Source organism: Achroia grisella, unplaced genomic scaffold (genome assembly GCF_030625045.1).
Source record: "Achroia grisella isolate CSIRO2021 unplaced genomic scaffold, CSIRO_AGI_Agris_v1 utg512, whole genome shotgun sequence".
In the NCBI taxonomy this organism is placed as follows: Eukaryota; Metazoa; Arthropoda; class Insecta; order Lepidoptera; family Pyralidae; genus Achroia; species Achroia grisella.
Genome location: NW_026712906.1, coordinates 1,496,119 through 1,518,755, shown reverse-complemented (window position 1 = coordinate 1,518,755; position 22,637 = coordinate 1,496,119). Strand labels below are relative to the sequence as shown.

The window sequence follows — 22,637 nt, the reverse complement described above, 5'->3', positions numbered from 1 at the left end:
TTCTATATATATGAAGGAATACCATACTTTGATTGCAGGATATTATTTCAATATAGAATCATAATTTTAAATTACTAAGCATTATGCATGATACAAGTGTTTTCTATCGAAACATTTCGTCATATAACAAACGTTTTAAGTTCTTGACTATTTCATACACATGTTAACTTTTGAATAGGAATTAAAAAATTTACATATATAAAATTGTTTAATTAGAGCATACATATAGTTCTTTGAAGGAATAACAAATTTGGAGGATATTTTCCTTGAATATGTAAGCATAATTTCAAATTACTAAGTCATTGATCGACTGAAACCCTCACATCATGTGGGTACAGAAATGATTTGAGTGCTGATCCGTAGCGGCCTCAAGAATGGTACTGCTGTGGTAGTATTATTTCGTGAACGGCGAAAACGACCGATCAGTCTGCGTGCGAGGTCTTTCTCGTGAGGCGACAGCTCGGGTTCTTTTGGTGGTCTATAATTAGGTAGGTATAACAGATTTATTTGAAAAAATATATTTGACAAAATTTGCAATCAATAGTACCGCGGTTTGACCGAGGTTGACTTTTTATAATTAGAAGCGTGGCAACTTGTGTTTCACATATTTCAGCCACCAAGCAGCTTGCTGTGTAAGATGAGTTTCGATAGTAAGGTGCATATTAAGGTAGTAACAAAGCACGGAAGCACGAAATCCAGAGGACTAATCTGGAATAACAACGCATGGGTTCATTGGGAGTCGTTCGGCCTTCAAAGATGGCTTATTGTCCGTTTTACTGCTCATGTATATAGGCGACAGTTGACATGGTGGCCTGTCATTCTATAATTCATGTATAGGGTACGTTCCAAAAATAAAATAATCAGACAAATCGTAGATGTAGGAGCATGAACATGGGCGTAAACCAATTTCTCGGTTTTGGATTCTCCTTTATTTCTATACAAGGAAACAAATTTTTAAAATAAATTTTGTTGTTTTGAGACATACCCAGATCCGTACCTCAATATGCACGCATAGAGTTCGTTCACCGGATTCCAGCATTCTGTTTACCTACTTATCGAATCTATTTACTAACCTCTCTGTTTCAAGCACAACAATTGCAGTTTCTGAAGTTTCTATATATATTCGTTCTCCTGGTTTCTTAGTTTGATATACTTCTGTAAATATATTAAATATGCCTAAAAACTTCGTGATGAACAAAAGTGGGCAAATAAAGAAAAACCAACCAACTGTAATTTTAAACCCATTCCGGAGTAAGTACATGCGTATGCTTAATCTTGATTTATTTTGTTAAGTTTATAGTGATCATATAATAAGATTTCCCTTAATAAGAATCTATTACAAAAATAGGTATTTCTATTTCTATATAATGTACCTATGATATAAAATTTCTGCTTGGTGCTTCAAACTTACCTATTTCAGCAATCAAGCAGCTTACTTTGTGTGTAGCTGTGTTTCGGTTGTAGCGTGTGTTAGGCATTGAAATTGCAGGACTGGTCAGCTCTAATCACTATGACTGATTTCCTCTTATTAATTGTTTAACCAGTTGGTTGTGTACTTAATATTTTTCTGTTTGAGTATTTAATTGATTGCTACTAACTGGTAGTGTGTATTCACACACTTAAACTAAAAATGTAAAGTAAGAATAATGTTATAATATTTAAAAGAGCAACACACAAGTTTCTTGCTCGTTCTTCTTGTGATGAAACAGCTTTCCGAATGAGCGGTAGATTAAAACAAAATGTGATGACTATTCAAAAGTGCTTCAATGTAAGTTTATTTGAATAAATGATTTTCTATTCTAGATAAGGATGATATATTAGTTCTCTTGAATTACAACACATGAGTGGTATCACGGGTAACGTGATGCTCGTAGCGCTGTTCATGTATATGAATGACCGCTTGATAGTAAGCGCTATGCAGCTAACTTGTTTACCATTTCAATTAGATAAAAATAATTAAGATATATAAGAACATATATTTACCTAGCATGGGATGTGGCGCGTGTTCAACCTGAGATCTATTTACTGCGACAAGTCGTACGACAGGCTTCGAATCTGGTCCACTTCGCAATAGTGTCGACTCTGTAGTGGATCTTGATGACACTGAAAAAAAAACACTGCTTTAGCAACATTAATTAGAATACATAAGTATATGAAATAAACACAAAAAGGCTAACGTATATAAAACATTCAATATGCAATTACAACAAGTTTAAATGGAGCGGAAAAATAATCATTGTAACTTACTTGCAAAAGAAGCCATCTCTTTCTGCGCATAGTGATAACCAACGGATATACCGTATATCATTAACAGTACAATGGTGAACATAAGCAGCATCAGTACAAAGGCACAGCAGGTCCAAGTTAATACTCTGACACAAAATTATATAAGTAAGTAGGTACTCGTTTACAGATAGAATTATTTTTTATAGACTGAGGTATATAACATATGAAGCGCTAAAATAATAATGAGTGACGTAACAGTAAGAAACAGGAATCAGTCAGGTAATGTTCTTGGTTGAACGAGATAGATTATTTAAAACTATGGTCGCTTATGTGCAAGTCTAAAAAATTACCTCTCAACACAAAACGTCAAAGAGCAGAACACAGATTGTATTACACCCATAATGGATTTTTATCTGAAAAAATATAGCAAACATTGAAATCATATAATAATTTACGGCATGAACATATGTAGGTATATTAGGTGGTATACTTTTTTTTATGGATGATAATGGAATGGTGCACCCACCTGCGCTAACGGTTTACGGTGGTGGGGCACCAGTGGAGGATGATATGATGAGCATGAGGTCAAGTCAGTTAGCCCTTTGTGACAAATTCACCAGGAATTTATGACGATGGTTTCCAGGGCGAACCGCGTGGAGGTCAACCTGATATGGTGCATTGCTAGTGATGGGGTCATCAGTCCATATTACTAACAATCCCGTACCCCCCAAGGTTGTATGCTATTATAATACGATGTGATCTGTCTGAATTCAAAATTTCATTCAAATTCATTCAGCAGTTGTGCAGTGATTAACAACAAATATTTACAAATTTACAAGTACTTATCTATGACGTTACTGGGATTCAAATTATAGCCTTTTTATAGTATCTAGCGCTATGTTCTTGTGACCGATTTTGGAATAAAGTCGTTGAAAGACGATTTTAAAAAAAATGCGATATTAAAGTAATTAAAATTATAAACTGTTAGGTGCATTATTTACTGTAGATATTACTGATCATATGGGCACTTACAACATAAATAGGTATACTAAGCAAATGAGCCGATAAAAATTGATATCATTATAAGGAATACAGCATTAAAATAAAAAGATCTCATGAAAATTTTATGACAAATATCTAAACTGCATTCTTCTAAAATGTGTCATCGACGTCAGTGTGACGAATGAATATGAAGAGGTGGATTTATATTTGTCGAAACGTGACATGACGCGTCAGAAAGGTATCGATTTAGCACATTTAGTATGGTAACGTTCAAACTAGTAATGCGTAATGTGTTGTGATGGTTTCTGTTGTCTCATTAGAAACGATCGCGGCTGAGTCAGAGCGGAGCTGCGGAGGGGTGGGGGAACAGAGCGTCATGACACGTCAGACTAATGTATAAGCGGGAGTGTTGTGTTGTGACGCGTCGGAGTCCTCTGTATATTTTCATGTAGGTTCATTTTCAAATATGGACGACTTAATTGAAATTGTACGACAATATAAGGTGATTTATGATACAAAATGCAAACAATATAAAGATAATTCTATTAGGACAGCTGTTTGGGAGGAGATAGGAGAAAAATTAAAACAACCTCGTAAGTATCTTCACTGCTTTATTTAATTATACTATATACTACCATGAACACATCATCATCATCATCTACATGCTACCATCACTATTGCGACCATACGCACCTACATCTATCGTAATAAATCTGTAATGAGCTTCAACTCGTGCAAGCAGTAGGATGGTTGTTTTTTTATAATTGTATAAAAGGTTGAGCCTGCATTTATGGATGTCCCATACATTGCACGAGTTGAGTCTGTATTTATGGGACATATTGTAGTTACGTGTTTCCCTCTCATTGCTCCATTACAGTTCGGAAAATGCCATATATTTTCGAATCCTTTCGCAATTTCTCTCCACATTTGTTCTGTATGTTGAGGCATTACAATAGGGGCGAATACTTTGCGTTACATGTTTCTTCTACTATTATCTTTACTGTAGCAAATCCCATGCGATAATTGAACCCCAAAGACCGAAAAGAGTGTTTTAGTTGCCAAAAATATGTAGGTAAATATAAAAACATATAATTATTTAATTCTGTTTTAGCGGAAAAATGCAAAGATGATTGGAATAAATTACGTGCATATATTAACGCATTAAAGTTAAAAATAAAAAAGTGGGCAAGCCGCTGTTCTTGTTACGTGAAATATGAAGAACAAATGAGTTTTTTACAGCCATTTATAAAATCAAGACCATCAACAACAAATATTATATCGTCTCCAGTCAACAGAATGTTTCGAACCATTAAATTTGTTCAAAATTCATATAACCCCAAAGCCCTCAAAGTTATCAATCAGAACACTGTCTGTTTTTATTCTAACGTCTTCATATAAAGATCTAGTCGAATGAAAACAAATTTACAGGATCTATATGATTTGATGAAGTCTTCACACGATTTAAGATTCCACAAACATTTTTCCAAACAGCAGGACATGGATGAAACAGACTTGTTTTTTTTGAGCATGAGTAAAGCTTTTTTCCTAAACTAGATCAGACAAAAATCAAGTTAGATTTTTGTATATCACAAGTTTGTACGTAACCTTCATAGAAAAGAACATATGATAATCTCCAAAGAAAAGAACATGATTACACCAATGACCATGACTCACCGGATTATTTCTTAGCCGTAACAAAAACTCCAGCCGGGTGGCGTTCAATCTTCCACATCACAAATGGTGTAATCGGTATTTCATAATTTTGAGGAAGAAAATATGACCTTTACTGATGTTAATAGAGATTTTTGAAAATATTGTAATAAAAAGATACAAAATAAAAATGCTTACCTTAAACATACCGCAAGTTTTTCTCTTGTTCCTTTAGGTTTACGAAATCTTGTATGTACACATCGTCTTCAATTAAAGAATGTACTTGTTCAAACTGCGCTTTCGGTCTGAAATACTGATGAAAATTTTCATCATCGTTTTAAAGTTTTTAAGTTTGAATATCTTCTTCAAAAACTGAATCAGAATCGGATAACTCATGGGAGAACATTGAAAACGTGTCACCTGTCCTAAAGCTACGGCTGTATTGATTCAAAATATCGTCAGAAGGCGTCCCAACATGACATATAAATGTGAAAACTAGTCACGACACGACAAAAACACATCAGAAAGTATTAATCCATAAAATAAAATATACCTATTGTCAGTATGTGTAAACGGGAATGAAAAGATAGATGTTGGCTACAAATACACTCAAAAATAAAAAATATTTTTCTATTTGAGTATTTAATTGATTGCTACTAACTGGTAGTGTGTATTCACACACTTAAACTAAAAAATGTAAAGTAAGAATAAAGTTATAAAATTTAAAAGAGCAACACGCAAGTTTCTTGCTCGTTCTTCTTGTGATGAAACAGCTTTCCGAATGAGCGGTAGATTAAAACACAAAAGTGCAATGTAAGTTTATTTGAATAAATGATTTTCTATTCTAGATAAGGATGATATATTAGTTCTCTTGAATTACAACACATTGATCACGGGTAACGTGATGCTCGTATGTTCATGTATATGAATGACCGCTTGATAGTAAGCGCTATGCAGCTAACTTGTTTACCATTTCAATTAGATAAAAATAATTAAGTATATAAGAACATATATTTATGATGATGAACCTGAGATGATTTACTGCGACAAGTCGTACGACATGAATCTGGTCCACTTCGCAATAGTGTCGACTCTGTAGTGGATCTTGATGACACTGAAAAAAAAAACACTGCTTTAGCAACATTAATTAGAATACATAAGTATATGAAATAATCACAAAAAGGCTAACGTGTATAAAACATTCAATATGCAATTACAACAAGTTTAAATGGAGCGGAAAAATAATCATTGTAACTTACTTGCAAAAGAAGCCATCTCTTTCTGCGCATAGTGATAACCAACGGATATACATATCATTAACAGTACAATGGTGAACATAAGCAGCATCAGTACAAAGGCACAGCAGGTCCAAAATACTCTGACACAAAATTATATAAGTAAGTATTTTTACAGATAGAATTATTTTTTATAGACTCTCATAATATGAAGCGCTAAAATAATAATGAGTGACGTAACAGTGAAACAGGAATCAGTCAAATGTTCTTGGTTGAACGAATAGATTATTTAAAACTATGGTCGCTTATGTGCAAGTAAAAAATTTAACACAAAACGTCAAAGAGCAGAACACAGATTGTATTCACTATGGATTTTTATCTGAAAAAATATTTTTGATCATTAATTTACATGAACATATGTAGGTATATTAGGTGGTATACTTTTTTTATGGATGATAATGGAATGGTGCACCCACCTGCGCTAACGGTTTACGGTGGTGGGGCACCAGTGGAGGATGATACATGAGCATGAGGTCATCACTATTGTGACAAATTCACCAGGAATTTATGACGATGGTTTCTACGAACCGCGTGGAGGTAATAATATGGTGTTGCTAATGGGGTCATCAGTCCATATCTAACAATCCCGTACCCCCAATGCTATTATAATACGATGTGATCTGTTTTCAAAATTTCATTCAAATTCATAAAGCAGTTGTGCAGTGATTAACAACAAATATTTACAAATTTACAAGTACTTATCTATGACGTTATGGGATTCAAATTATAGCCTTTTTATACATCTGCACTTGTGACCGATTTTGGAATAAAGTCGTTGAAAGACGATTTTAAAAAAAATGCGATATTAAAGTAATTAAAATTATAAACTGTTAGGTGCATTATTTACTGTAGATATTACTGATCATATGGGCACTTACAACATAAATAGGTATACTAAGCAAATGAGCCGATAAAAATTGATATCATTATAAGGAATACAGCATTAAATTGTTCTGTATGTTGAGGCATTACAATAGGGGCGAATACTTTGCGTTACATGTTTCTTCTACTATTATCTTTACTGTAGCAAATCCCATGCGATAATTGAACCCCAAAGACCGAAAAGAGTTGCTAGTTGCCAAAAATATGTAGGTAAATATAAAAACATATAATTATTTAATTCTGTTTTAGCGGAAAAATGCAAAGATGATTGGAATAAATTACGAAATGCATATATTAACGCATTAAAGCGTCGTAAAAATAAAAAAAGTGGGCAAGCCGCTGTTCTTGTTACGCCGTGGAAATATGAAGAACAAATGAGTTTTTTACAGCCATTTATAAAATCAAGACCATCAACAACAAATATTATATCGTCTCCAGAGTCAACAGAATGTTTCGAACCATTAAATTTGCTTCAAAATTCACCAGAACCCCAAAGCCCTCAAAGTTATCAATCAGAACACTGTCTAGAGACACCACATTCTGGAACGTCTTCACATGCCGAAAGATCTAGTCGAATGAAAACAAATTTACAGGATCTATATGATTTGATGAAGTCTTCACACGATTTAAGATTCCACAAACATTTTTCCAAACAGCAGGACATGGATGAAACAGACTTGTTTTTTTTGAGCATGAGTAAAGCTCTTAAAAGTCTTCCTAAACTAGATCAGACAAAAATCAAGTTAGATTTGCACACTGCTATATCACAAGCCGAAATACGTAACCTTCATAGAAAAGAACATATGATAATCTCCAAAGAAAAGAACATGATTACACCAATGACCATGACTCACCGGATTATTTCTTAGCCGTAACAAAAACTCCAGCCGGGTGGCGTTCAATCTTCCACATCACAAATGGTGTAATCGGTATTTCATAATTTTGAGGAAGGAAATATCAATATGACCTTTACTGATGTTAATAGATTATTTTTGCCTTCAAAATATTGTAATAAAAAGATACAAAATAAAAATGCTTACCTTAAACATACCGCAAGTTTTTCTCTTGTTCCTTTAGGTTTACGAAATCTTGTATGTATTTTCTTTATATCGTCTTCAATTAAAGAATGTACTTGTTCAAACTGCGCTTTCGGCAATCTGAAATACTGATGAAAATTTTCATCATCGTTTTAAAGTTTTTAAGTTTGAATATCTTCTTCAAAAACTGAATCAGAATCGGATAACTCATGGGAGAACATTGAGCTGCATTGATTCAAAATATCGTCAGAAGGCGTCCCAACATGACATATAAATGTGAAAACTAGTCACGACACGACACGTCATGACACATCAGACAAGTATAAATCCCAACAATAGACATATAACCTATTGTCAGATGTGTAAACTAGTCACGACACATATTACGGTACTTATAAAATTCGTCATTTATAAAATTAGAAGGTTGAAACTTATTTTTTAGGCTATGAATTTTAAGTAATTTTTGAAGCTAGAATGATGAAACTCTTTTCTTTGACTTTTTGGTTTACATTATATTTAATATTTTTCTTTATTTGGTCAAGGTCACTACAACACGCGGACGTAGTTGCAGGCACAACTGGTATATATATATTATTACTAGCTGTCCCGGCAAACCTTGTTTTGCCCTAATATAAAAAAAAAAAATAGGGGTGAACTACCCCTAACATTTAGGGGGGTGAAAAGATAGATGTTGGCCGATTCTCAGGCCTACTCAATACACTCACTAAAATTTCATGAGAATCGGTCAAGCCGATTCGGAGGAGTATGGGAACGAAAACTGTGACACGAGAATTTATGAACATGAATTTTTGAATATATAAGACGAGAATTTTATATATAAGATTAATATTTTATTAATGAAGAGGAAATTGTTTGTTTGTATGAATGAGGATGAAGTTAAGTCGGATAAAATCAGATTTTTTTACATTGCTTGCGAATTAAATTGGTACTAATTAAAATACAAAGTAAGTCATAAAACAAATTAAGTTGGAAAAAAAAGATTTTTATTCAACATCTTGTATGTATAGTATAATATAGTACAACAGTCTTAATATAACCCGAAAACTTCGTACTCGACACTCGTCAATAGTCTTGCGAGGATTTTTGCAAACTGAAGCTGGACAGAAAGTGGGTACGTCACTTAGCTCGCAAGAGTGTCAAGTACGAATTTAATAGGCATTAAAAAGCACACAACCAATATAAAATATTCAAAATATATATAAAATTAAATTTACATTAATTCAAATCTAACAATTTTCAAGTTAACAATGTATCAATAGTTATATGGCTTAATTTAGTTAAAATTTTCTTACTCGGACAACATTTTTATTACATTTATGCTATAATAAATACAAGTAAGTTTACAGTTTTCAATAACCATTACGTATGTATATAACGTAACTACATACAGATGGAGATACATATATATAATACATTATTTAATGGTTTATTAAAATGCAGTGCATTTTAATGAAAATGTACGTTATGAACACTTTTTTCTAACTAATTCTAATAATGTTGGTTACAGGTGGCCTTTGTAGCTTCACCAGAAAAAAATAAAGGCGAGTGTAGAAGACACTCTAAACCAAAGAACTTATGGAGCATCTGAAGACCAACTTCTGAGTGAAGGATATAATGATACAACTTTTCCTACACTAGTTTTGGTGTATCTGTGAATAGCTCCCTTATGATGTCCGCGACGGCAAGGAGTGGTTGCACATTACATTCATTAGAGATTATTTTAATTACAACTAATATCAATTATTATAATACCATTTAAAGTTTTAAGAATAAATTAGGTAGGAAATCAAAAATCTATCTGTCTTCACGCCAGAATAAATAATATTCATATTAATAAACAATATCAAAAGTATATCAATTCACATCCATTGTCGTCAATTCACATGTACAATAATGGATAGCTAATTATAGCTTTTAATGACGGTAACACAAATAATTTGTTGCAACTTGAGTCTAGAATACTTGAGAATAATAATAACTGAAATAATATAATTTATTGCAACGGTAACAACAACTATAACTAGATACAAACATAGTGATTGTTTTCTCAGTGGATACAAATAGTACCATCACATTAAAAACATTGCTTCATTATTATTGTCAAAAAATAAATATCAAAATATACAAAACTCTTTAAAACCAAAAAAAGCTGTACATCAAAAATAAATCATGTCGACTACATTATTCACAAGTTTAGTTTATAAAGTAATTAAAAATGTATTGAGCAATGATACACAATCATTAATGTGTGAGGGGATTTAATGGATCAATATGAAATGTTACACCCGACTGCGTTACCGTTTACGCTGGCTTACCGGTGCCCCCAGTGGAGGAATAAGATGAGCTTGAGGTTGAATCGTGGAGGTCTTTAGTCCATATTACCAACAATCCCCTTTTCATCCATGTGGAGGAAGGGAAGAGGAGCCCAATGTGAGGTGCAGCTCGTGGTGCAGACGCCGCGCGGGAGGCGGGGAGGGGCGGGCGGCGCTAGTGGGGCGCGTGTAGTAGCTCGTGCAGCGGCAGGTGGGCGAGCGCGAGGTGCAGCTCGTGGTGCGGGGGGGAGGGGCGGGCGGCGCTAGTGGGGCGCGTGTAGTAGCTCGTCCAGCGGCAGGTGGGCGAGCGCGAGGTGCAGCTCGTGGTGCAGCCGCCGCGCGGGAGGCGGGGAGGGGCGGGCGGCGCTAGTGGGGCGCGTGTAGTAGCTCGTCCAGCGGCAGGTGGGCGAGCGCGAGGTGCAGCTCGTGGTGCAGCCGCCGCGCGGGAGGCGGGGAGGGGCGGGCGGCGCTAGTGGGGCGCGTGTAGTAGCTCGTGCAGCGGCAGGTGGGCGAGCGCGAGGTGCAGCTCGTGGTGCAGCCGCCGCGCGGGAGGCGGGGAGGGGCGGGCGGCGCTAGTGGGGCGCGTGTAGTAGCTCGTGCAGCGGCAGGTGGGCGAGCGCGAGGTGCAGCTCGTGGTGCAGCCGCCGCGCGGGAGGCGGGGAGGGGCGGGCGGCGCTAGTGGGGCGCGTGTAGTAGCTCGTCCAGCGGCAGGTGGGCGAGCGCGGAGTGCAGCTTCGTGCAGCCGCCGCGCGGGAGGCGGGGAGGGGCGGGCGGCGCTAGTGGGGCGCGTGTAGTAGCTCGTCCAGCGGCAGGTGGGCGAGCGCGAGGTGCAGCTCGTGGTGCAGCCGCCGCGCGGGTGGCGGGGAGGGGCGGGCGGCGCTAGTGGGGCGCGTGTAGTAGCTCGTCCAGCGGCAGGTGGGCGAGCGCGAGGTGCAGCTCGTGGTGCAGCCGCCGCGCGGGAGGCGGGGAGGGGCGGGCGGCGCTAGTGGGGCGCGTGTAGTAGCTCGTCCAGCGGCCGCGCGAGGTGCAGCTCGTGGTGCAGCCGCCGCGCGGGAGGCGGGGAGGGGCGGGCGGCGCTAGTGGGGCGCGTGTAGTAGCTCGTCCAGCGGCAGGTGGGCGAGCGCGAGGTGCAGCTCGTGGTGCAGCTGCCGCGCGAGTGCGGGCGCGGCGTGGGAGGCGGCGGCCCCGCGGGCCCAGGCCGCCACGCCGCCGGCCGTGCCGCTCAGCGGGCCCAGGCCCGTCACGTGTAAGTCCATAGAGCTGCAACACGATCCCTTAGTAAATCCATGTACGAAAAGTATATACGAAGATTACGTTACGTTTATTAGATACTATAGTGTTATACATGATGTACGTTAATAATCTAAATAAGGGCCTAGAAAAACTAAAATGGCTCCTATGTTAGTTCAATTTAAGCTCTACTTTAAGCTTATAATTTAATAATTATGTAAGTTTAATTTAGAATTAAAGAAACGAGAAAGTACAACATAGAATAAAAAGAATAACCACAATTTTGATTACAAAAATATTCTAATACAGAACAACCAGAGACTACTTAACTTGATAACGTCTTGTTTTAAATTTGTAAAAAAAAACAGGAAGTAAAAAAGTATAACTGAGACTGCTGTCACGAAGAAAGATAGAAAAGCTATGCTAAGCTTGCTGTCAAAGAGACATACTTAATAAATAAACAAATATAATGTATAATGAGAACATACTCGAGGCGTTGTATCCGCAAGTCGTCGAGCTGCACGTAGGGCTCCCACCGCGCGAGCCCCGCTGACAGCGCGAGATGCAGAGCGCTACCGGCCAGCGCCGCCGCCAGCCGACCCGAGCACGACACGCCCATCGCCCGCATTCGGTACTCGTCGTAACCCACCTGTACCCATGCCATGCTTAACTTACTTAACACACCTGTTTTAGTTTATCCCTCCGATTCCCCGTCCAATTCAAACGGGCATCGAAATTACGACGGCCTGAGCCGAGGTTCCTAAGAAACCCCTAATGGTACTCTCAGACTAGTCCTATATCCGTCAAGCGGGAGTTGGCCCTCAGCCGCTCCATAAGTGCTTTCGTGAGTTTGGAGTGCCAGCTACACTAGCCCACTATCGTCCGGTGAAGCTGTGAAGGCCAGCTGCGGCCAACAGCATTAGAGTGGTCCGAAAAACAAACCCTGTTAATGTAGGTATAGTTTGTTGTATGTAACTGTTTAAAAGCACTTAATTGTAAAATTAAAATATCTCTATTCATGTAGGTCTATTACAGACTTTTATGATATGTCAAATCTACCGCCATATTGCATTAAAATGTCATTTCAGTTTATATTTCCCAGTTGTCACTTAGTTCACTTACTTAGACTTGATCACTTATTTATTTACTGTTCCTATATAGTTTGATGTGCGAAATGCAGCACTTGGTTTTTAGAACGTAAAGTAAGTAACTGAAAAAGCTTATAGTTTCTGTGCAATTAATCCGTTTTTTATTATTAAAGATTAATTTCTATGTTTACATGCTAAAGTGCCACCTAGGTGGCACTTTAGCATGTAAACATAGATCAAAAAGAAAGAAAGATTCTCTAGAGAATCTTTCTTTTTTTTTTCAAAACATTTTAAACCGTAGTTTTAATGTTTTACTAGACGAAAATAGGCTAGATAGTTTATTTAGGTATACAGAGTGATTTATAAATTAAAAAATCTGTGTTTAAGTATGTCTATCAGTTCAATATACCTCATAATATAAGCTCTGTTTAGTAGAATAGTAGATAACGTTGTGAGTTGCACAAGATTATTTATTCATACTTACTTGTAAATCCTTTATTGTGAGCGTGACATGGAAGCTGGTCTTCAGGGGGTCGGCCCTGCTTATGCTAACATCGTTTATTCGATTAATAGTCGCCAAGTTTTTCACCCAGCCGGTACCCGTCTCGAATTTGCCTATAAACGATATTGAACCTATCTGTAAGAAAATATTAACTATTTATTATAATAATTTAACAGTATACATCGCAATATATAAACACGTACATACTTAGCAATACAAGGTAGTAGGTTCCAAGTCTGTCAGAAGATTACTAATTGTATTAGGTTAATGCATAATGATCCGGCGTTTATATTAGTGCATTTTTCGTCATTGAAATACTTTTCAAAAATTTTATATATAAGATAATAAACAAAACGCTACTGCGTCACAGTACACTGTTAATGTTAGTTACCATACTCCTCTGACACGGCTTGATCAATGTTTATGAAATTTTATATGCATATTCAGTAGGTCTGAGAATCGGCTACTATCTATTTTTCATACCCCTAAGTGATACGGATTGTCCACCCCTAACATTATGTTTTTATTTTTTAGGCAAAACTTTTTACTTATATTTTTTTATTGTGTCATTAAAAATACATACAACCCTAAATTTTAACCCTTCTATCACCAACCCCTATTTTTTATAGCGTCATTAATTTAGGTATATGGCAAAACAACGTTTGCCGGGACAACTAGTTTTTGTATAAAAATAACATTGTCTATTGGTTTCGAAAAATGCATTTCAAAAACCATAGTCATATTCGCCATATCTCTGTGCTCTACCACTTAGAGAAAGGATGAAAAGCAGCGCAGTCATGTCGCGATCTCAACGAACTTTTTGGCAAAGGAACAATCAACAAAAGTTAGTTATCGAGTGGTTTGCCTGTTTCAAATTGGCGATACCAAGTTGTAAGATAATATAATAGATATAGTACGTCTTGTCCAATATCAAATCGTGGATCGCCACAAATAGTCGTGTCTACTTCGCTCGTGGAATAGACCGTCTGACAAGCAAATGGGAAGCAGTAATTGAAGTAGACCGTGACTAGAATTGCCGAATAATTGTCTAAACATATTTTCGTCTAAATATTATTATTTATTTTATCAATATTTAAAAAAAAATACCGGATTTATTATTCATGAACTTAATAATTTACCTCCTGAACTTGTAAATTACTTTTTATGGTAAATTGTAATTAGACTATTTTAAGTATATGCCGTGGTGAGTAGCTATGAGTGAGTGTCAAATTTCTCTACCTAGTGAAGGTGTTGTATACCATACAACATATTTAATGGATACTAGTAATTGCAAGTACGCTCTTAAAATTCATCTATAACATCCATATATAGACAGCGATATAAAAAATATATAAAATTTTTTATTATATGTAGGTATAGATGAAGATTTATTTGTTACCTTGTGCAAAAACGTTGCGTGCAAAGGAGGGAGCTCGAGAACTTCTCGTCGGTTTTGCAACAGTGTTCTCCTGACGTTGATTAGCACCATGTCTATAATTTTGTTACCGTTCTGCGCTAGGCTATCCACCATGGCACTGTAAATGGACATACATTTTAATCATTATATTAATACCTGTTAAAACCGCGAGAATTTGAAGTAAGGGTAAGTGTGTTTAACTGCTAAAGTACTCTATAGTTTAGCGGTTGACAGAGGATATTGAACTTTGATACAAAACTTCAATATCTGTCTTAACTCTTAACCCTAAAGTTATTGACAGTGTTAGGAAGTTAGTTATTCAATTATAATCAATCAATAGTAATGTGCGAAAGTAACTTTGTCTCTTTTACCTTTTCACCTACTTTTAACGCATTTTGGTATAAAGACTTGACCTTGGTGAAGTACGTAGACTACTGTTTGTCGTGAAAGTAAAACTTGACTAATTGTACGTCGAAATCTCATTAATCATTTGGTAAACCGGCAAAATTTAGTTTGTTTGTTTGTTTGTTACGTTACTAAATAGTATGTTTTACTTAGTTTTTATTATTATTGAGAAATTTTAGAGAGAAATAAAGAGAAATAGAAAAGAATATAAAGAGAACATAGAAACAGCAGGACTATTTTTCATCCCAGCTATCGGCTGGGCTGTGGCTATTGGAACAAAGTCGCGAAATGTAATTTGCCTATTTATGCTGTTAATATTTCTCAGTATTAAGAACTCATGCAGCTATAACACGCTCGTCATGTTACTGCGGCTGCGTGCCGTTCGAAATATTGTATCTGTGGCGATTTCGTTTGCGCGGGAAAATAAAATAGACAAAAGTATAAAAATAGAAAAAATACTTCTACTGCAGACGTACTCTTTTGTTGAAAATAACTGTTCTTATAAATCTATATGCCTTTTTATGCCTATAATTGACTTAAAATGCAGGGGGGACGGTATTATTAGTGACTAGCTACTTGCCTCGGCTTCGCACAGGTGTACATGTATTATTATATATATATACATCTTCCGCTTAAAAAATTCTATCTATTAAAAAGAATCGTTGCGTAGTTTTAAATATTTGCATACGTAGGGACAGACAGCGAGAGCCACTTTATTTTATACTATGTAATGATGTGGACTAATAATCCCATTGCTAGCAATGGACCACGTCGGGTTCACCTTAACGTGATAAATTCTGTCTGATTGCTCATCCTATGCTATTCCCATCAACGTATACCGTATAGCGCAGACAGGACCACCATTCCATTGTCACTACTATAAAAAAAAAACTTGTAATACGATATACTACTGAAATATATATAAATTCGAGTATTAACACTACTCCCAATGCTATTAAAAAAAGATTTTTCAAAAATGTTATAGAGCTAACGTAAAGATGCGTGAAACAGCTTGATAAACAAAAATATAAACTGCAAAATAGACTCGGATGAAATTTGACAGATAATTTCAAATGGATTATGGATTTATTACTTGGGATTATCTGGATATAAGTGTTAGCCCGTGATTGCATTTGAGAGAAAGGGATTATGCATGTACAATGGTACGTCACGTAGACGATCGAAATTGGGATTGGGATAAAAGCTTTCAAATCTTTCAATGGATGGTTTATTTTTACTTTTAATTTGTTACTTAACATTTTATTAATTCCATAACGGCACTTTTTGTGGAACTTAGATTTTTAATACGCAACCGTTTACTGTTTATCTAACGGTTCATTTATACTGCTTTCAGGTAAGAAAAAAACTATCATTATTTCTGGTTAAATAACTTCCAAATATTAAGTAAATTATTCTAGAACTTTCAATTAAATCGACTTACGCCAAAAGGTTCGTATCTGGCTGGCACCAAAAGGTTTGTGTCAATTTACATTTCTCTCTGGTGATTGTAACACCAACAACATCATTACAGGGATCACAGTCGTGAATAATTTATAAGGTATTTTATTATTAATTACAAATTATTTAATAACAAAATACCAAATAAATCATTCCCGTATTCAATATATGTATTTACTACATAACTTAATACTATAAATAAAATTATGAGTTGGCATTTAATAAATTAAATTGTCCTGTATTTATAACACATATGTTCATTCACAACATAGGGTAACATTATTAATTATTAAACATTTTATTGTCTCTGGCATTCAATGACAATATAAGCAAGTAACAAACTGGTTCACTCCTCCGTGGAGGTATTGTAATGCAAAGAAAAAAGAATTAAACATTTATGGTTGAATTACGTTGTGGGTCACAGCTCGGAGCCAATGACCCACAATGGTGTCTAACTTGACGTCCTTGTCTGAAGAAAGTGCACACAATTTGTATTCGAAACGATATTCAATGTTCATTTCGAACGATAAATAAATGAGATAACATAGTTAAATAGGGTTTAAATTTTGTTAGTAACACTATTGTAGCACTATACTAATATAAACATTATTAATACTACATTCAGAATTTCCTTATGCATAGTCTAACTTTTACATTATACTTAATATACACTTAAGGACATACCAATTAAAGATATACACATCATTTACTATAGTAATAAGATTATAATGAAATATTGCAGAAAAAATAATAATTTAGTTTGAATGTATTTCGAAACAGAAAGTAACGAACACCAGAGTCGGAAGGAGTTGGATTCTTTCTGTAAATAAAATAAATTTGTGTATGTAAACGCAATTTATAGATGGGCCCGTATTGATAATGTGTAAACAAATACAATGGGTGCATTATGACACATACCTGTATTCTTCTAAGAGGCTAGGGTTGCAGCACACCACTTCAGAGATGCTGGTGGACTGCCGCAGTACAAGGGCAAGGTGCCTCTGAAGTTTCTCTCTCAGTAGCGCGTAAAGAGGTAGCGATATCGCCGCTGTCAGAGGCAGGTCATCTAAATAGACAAACAATAAGTATTATCATTCATACCAATAACAACTCTAATAGTGGTATAGTTCTTAGATCCAGTGCTTATAAAGCAGACAATGAATCAATTTGGAAGTGTCAGTCTGAACACCCAGATCAGAGTTGTTTTATTAAATAGATATTATCGAAAAGTTTGATTTAAAAATAATTCAAATCGATATAACTCAATCTGTTACTTTTTTTTGTTAGATGATTATACTTCATTCAGTATTGGGTTACTGTAACATTTTTTCAAGCTATTACTAATTAAACTATATATTATTTTGGAGAAATGTTACGTAGAATTTCGACAAACTGTACAGGTCTTGATGATTTTTCTTAAAATCGATAGACTTTATTTTCATGCAGGTTCATATTAATCGGATTACGATTGGTAGATGATATGTATGGTCATGGCGCATGTCAAAGTATATTTCCTATAAAACTGGTTGTCTGTAAGTTTTAATTTATTGCGTAGGTACATCATATTATAGGTATATCATTAGTACGTAGTTGTTAAGTACACAAACAGAAATCTACAAGTGTGCGCACATGGCCTTTAGGATGTGAAACAATTTCCATTCAGTTTAAATGGACATATCTATGCTAAAGAACCGATAAAACGTATAGATAAAAACGTAAAATTTCCATAATGTAGCAAAATACTTAATTATAAAACAATTATTGAATGGGAGACACTTACGGTAGAACTGCAGTAAAATTACAGGTTACCGTTGCTTGACAACTTAGTCCTCCGAAATAGTAATACATCAAGAAAATAACGATCATCACATGATAACGTGTTGTAAGTAGTATTGTTCATGTATATAGCCAAACTTTGTCACTAGGGGGAAGGGGATTGTTAGTGATTTGGACTAATAACCCCATTGATAGCAATGTACCATGTCAGGTTTATCTCCACGCGGTACCTCCAGCAAATAATCGTGGTAAATTGCCATTTGCCAAGATGGGATATATGACCTGAATTCATGCTCATTTTATCAACGTCCACTGGTGCCCCGCCAGAGCAAAGCATTAGCGCAGGCGGGTGCATCATTATCACCCATTAAAAAAACCGTTGCTACTGGAGCGAAGAGGGTCGTTAGTGATGTGGACTAATATATTACTATGTTCTATGTAGAAATGTTCTGTGTCAGGTTGGTCTCCACGCAGTTCCCTTGGAAACTATCGTGATAAGTTCCTGGTGAATTTATTGTGATGTGCTAACTGACGCGACTCATGTTCATCTCATCTGGTGCCCCGCCAGCGTAAACCATTAGTGCACCCTTCCATCATGCATTAAAAAAATCTTTGCTATTTACTGGGCCGGTTCTTGTTACATAAAATATGGTTTATTATAAATTATATGCTTATATTACAAATGGTCTGGTAACAGACTAACGGTTGTATCACAGTTTTACTTCTAAACTTACCAATATGTTTTGCAAGTTGCTCTGTTGTAGTAAATTCATATCCGCCGCTTCTTTGTGGCGAAGGCCATGATAGCTACAACAAAATGTTTTAAGAAAATTATGCGATATATGTAATTATATGGCATCTCAATCTGTATTTAGGTCCGATCGATCCTATGTCGAATTCAAACGGGGATCAAAACTACGACGGCCTGAGCAGAGGTTCGAACCCTTAACGGTGCCCTTAGACTAAAGTTGTATCCGTTGAGCGAGAGTTGGCATTCAATCGCTCCGTAAGCCTTCCGCGGATTTGGAATGCCATCTGCACTCGCCGTCTATAGTCTGATGAAGCTGTAAAGGCCAGCTATAGCCAACAGCATTAGAGTAGCCCGAAAAATATAAATCATTATATTTTTAATAAATGCAATAACCGCACGTAGTAAGTACATAGTCATTATCTGTCAAGCACCGAGAAGTGTTTGTTTTGAAATAATTACGTGCTATCGTTAATTAAGATAAAAGTATATAGCTATTAAATTTCAAACCTACACTATGTTCATGCTGCCTCATAATGTAATCAATAACATTTAAACATATTGTGTTAATTAGTGATTTATTTCAAATTCTTCCATTTAATGAAGCACTTGCAGTTCAGTAAGCAGTGGAAGAGTAATATGTAATTTTTAAAAAAAATGTAATATTACTAAATACATAAATTTGGCATAAAAGTAAAAAACAAAGTATTTCTCCAACATCACTTTATATGACTAGTGTTTTATACTACATTAGAAAAACAAGTAACATATAAAGATGTTTTATACCATAAGAGTTGAATAATAAATACTCTTTTTAATGGCATGTTAACCATCATATCTGGTAAAATCATGGTTTGCAGTCACCAACAGTAGAGACATCACTGATACATTATAAATGTCCCGATGTGACAAGAAGTCTTCGTTTTGATTGACAACATCCAGTAATTTGATTCCAGATCACATTTTAGAAGCTACTGTATTTATATTGTTAATTGGGTCTTAACACGAAAAACTTTATGGTAAATTACCTCTGTCAACAATGTATTCCTCTGTACCAGGAAGAAGATAAAAGAACTCACCTTTACAAGAACCTCATCATGTGTAAATTCTATTCCAGGGTTAATAAAGGAGTATGCATCATCTTCTAGCACTAAACCAACATCCACATCTGCAGTCATGTTTGACAATGACATTCTAAAAGTGAATTTGTATATAGTAGGTATAAGTTAGTAGTAAAAGAAATAAACTATATATTTAGAACATTAGATATTTTGTTAAAACAATCAACTGTTTTTCTGAAGGTCCTGCTTCAATCAAGCAAGTGACAGCCTTCCACATCTATTACAAATAGGACCTGTGTCTATTTAGTATCTGATTACTGTGTTTGAATTGAAAGATTGTGCGAAAGGCACAACGTGGCATGCCTTGTCCGATAGTTGACCCCAGTGAGCTATGATTATTTAATTGCATAACATATATGTTGGTATAACTGTGGTGTATACCTTTTTAATTATCTATATTTTTTATAACACTATATTGTTTTACATGTGACATAAGTCATTACAATATATTATGGATATATCAGTGCCATTTTCATTTGCTCGCTTCGTTTGATGTAATTATGAATAGGAGGCTTATGTTCAGTGATAGATACAAGTATACTATGAGAATAATCATTAAACATTGCTACATATATAAACTTATTACCTCATCCACAAGGACAGACCTGAGAGGATATATAATATAAATGAATTAAAACATAGAATTTCATAGATATTATATTTAATTTCATAACACATACAAAGATTAAAATCTTTGTGCGATTTTAAATAATAATAAATCTAGTAAACAAAGAAACATTGCATATGGTAATGTAACTAAAACCAATTTTTGTAAAACCTTATGTTCCACATAAGAATAATTTAATTTATTAAAATTTATCATTATTTTGAAAATATTAGAGTGAATACTATAATCCTCTTCACATTACTGTAATATTATATTAATAAATTATTAATACTCACAATACATGACCTTCTGCCATAACTGGTATAAGATTGTATAAGTTTTCATTAAATGCACTATACAGTCCTTTTATGTTAACTTCTCCTAATGAACAACGAAATTTTAGTGCCATAGACTTGAGGTCTAAAGACAGGGCCTGAATGTGGAATGTTGGTGTTCTGACTAGTTCTAGCCTGGTGAGATTGCTAAAAGAAGAACATGCAATATTATACCAACAGCATACATAATGTAATTTAGTAGCGTTATGTGTCAATGATTTGAAAAAAGAATAAAAAAAAAGAAGTACTTGAACAACACATTTGATATGTGTTATTCAAGTACTTCTTTTTTTGTATTCTTTTCTTTTTTTATTTAGATTTTTGGATGTTCATTAGACAATTTACACTTGTTCTCACTTTTACTTTTGAATCTTATAATATAATTAATCTGTCTATATCTTTTCTACCAGTGAAATACCACCTATATGAATAATAAATCTTACGATAATTGGTTAAGCAAAATTAAAAAAAAAGAACTCACACTTGGGTATTTTTGGCGAAATATGAAGTGTCTTCCAAAATATCAGGTTTAACTTGTTCACCATTTTTAGTTTGTTGCAGCGCAACATTAGTAAAACTCTGAAAAACAAAATTTAAAATTATCACTAGGCAATGTACTTACTTTTTAGTTTTCTTACATAGTCAAAATATTATTATAAAAATAAATAAAGTATATTTACTCTTTTGATAACATCTTGAAGATTTGGTTGCACTTTTGTTAGTAAATCATCTAATTGTTGCTTAATATCAACACTTTCTTCTTCCGTCATTTCGATTATATCATTTCCCAATAAGTTATTGTCAGTAAAATTTATATATGTGCGGAATTATCAGATTTTTATTAAAAAAATAATAAAACATATTGTTAACACTGAAAAATGAACTGACGTGCCAAAAAACAACAAGGCAATTGACATTTTAAGCACAGATCATAGAAATCAGTTGAGCTGTTGTTAAAAAAAAATGACAATGACATCTACTTCCTCACCTGAGGTAGGAGAAAAACGACTGTCATTACGTTCTGATAATGTGCTCTATTGTGTTATAAGTTATAACTTATAATGTACATACACCATATCTTTACTTTCTGTTGTTAATAACAACAGAAAGTAAAGATATGGTGTATTGTAATTGTTAATTAAATAAACAGGATGTACTTCTTAAATGTTCAAATACTTCGTCAAAGTGATGTGTATTAATAGGTACACATATGAAGCTACTGATTCATGTTCATTATTGCTATTGTTGGATATGAAACCTATGCCTTTAAATTGTGTAAATAAAAGGGAAAAATATAATAATAATTTTGGTTAGGTTGCCGTCATCTTCTACTACAGATACCTATCGACTGTTTTTTTTTGGGGATGATAATGGAATCGTCTGCCCTAACGGTTTACGCTGGCGGGTCACCAGTGGAGGATGATAAGATGAGCTTGAGGTCAGGTCAGTTAGCCCATCGTGACAAATTCACCAGGAATTTAACACGGTGGTTTCCAGGGGGAACCGCGTGGAGGTTGACCTGACA

The 22,637-nt window shown here is 35.3% G+C and overlaps 3 protein-coding genes across 5 annotated transcripts; 1 reads left to right on the top strand and 2 right to left on the bottom strand.

Moving 5' to 3' along the window:
• Positions 1-130: 130 nt before the first annotated feature.
• Positions 131-7,090, bottom strand: LOC131846726 (uncharacterized). Of its 3 annotated transcripts, none has more exons than XM_059196108.1 (6): positions 7,052-7,090; positions 2,577-2,639; positions 2,248-2,372; positions 1,984-2,103; positions 1,074-1,155; positions 131-478 (listed from the first exon to the last, which is right to left on the bottom strand). In XM_059196108.1, exons 2-6 carry the CDS (start codon positions 2,624-2,626, stop codon positions 325-327), a joined length of 531 nt encoding a protein of 176 aa, XP_059052091.1. In that variant the 5' UTR covers positions 2,627-2,639; positions 7,052-7,090; the 3' UTR covers positions 131-324. The 3 variants fall into 3 exon arrangements, with proteins under 3 accessions (XP_059052091.1, XP_059052089.1, XP_059052088.1); XM_059196106.1 differs by lacking the exon at positions 7,052-7,090 and adding an exon at positions 5,077-5,134; XM_059196105.1 differs by lacking the exon at positions 7,052-7,090 and adding an exon at positions 3,259-3,406.
• LOC131846725 (transcription factor Adf-1-like) lies at positions 3,635-8,141 on the top strand. The gene is made up of 2 exons (XM_059196104.1): positions 3,635-3,821; positions 7,305-8,141. The coding sequence occupies exons 1-2, from the start codon at positions 3,695-3,697 to the stop codon at positions 7,922-7,924; spliced, it is 747 nt and encodes a 248-aa protein (XP_059052087.1). The 5' UTR covers positions 3,635-3,694; the 3' UTR covers positions 7,925-8,141.
• A 3,360-nt stretch (positions 8,142-11,501) lies between these two features.
• Positions 11,502-22,006, bottom strand: LOC131846793 (uncharacterized). The gene is made up of 10 exons (XM_059196197.1): positions 21,793-22,006; positions 21,594-21,691; positions 21,074-21,259; positions 20,129-20,243; positions 19,036-19,108; positions 17,444-17,591; positions 14,645-14,780; positions 13,228-13,380; positions 12,144-12,304; positions 11,502-11,685 (listed from the first exon to the last, which is right to left on the bottom strand). The coding sequence occupies exons 1-10, from the start codon at positions 21,880-21,882 to the stop codon at positions 11,502-11,504; spliced, it is 1,344 nt and encodes a 447-aa protein (XP_059052180.1). The 5' UTR covers positions 21,883-22,006.
• Positions 22,007-22,637: the final 631 nt, after the last annotated feature.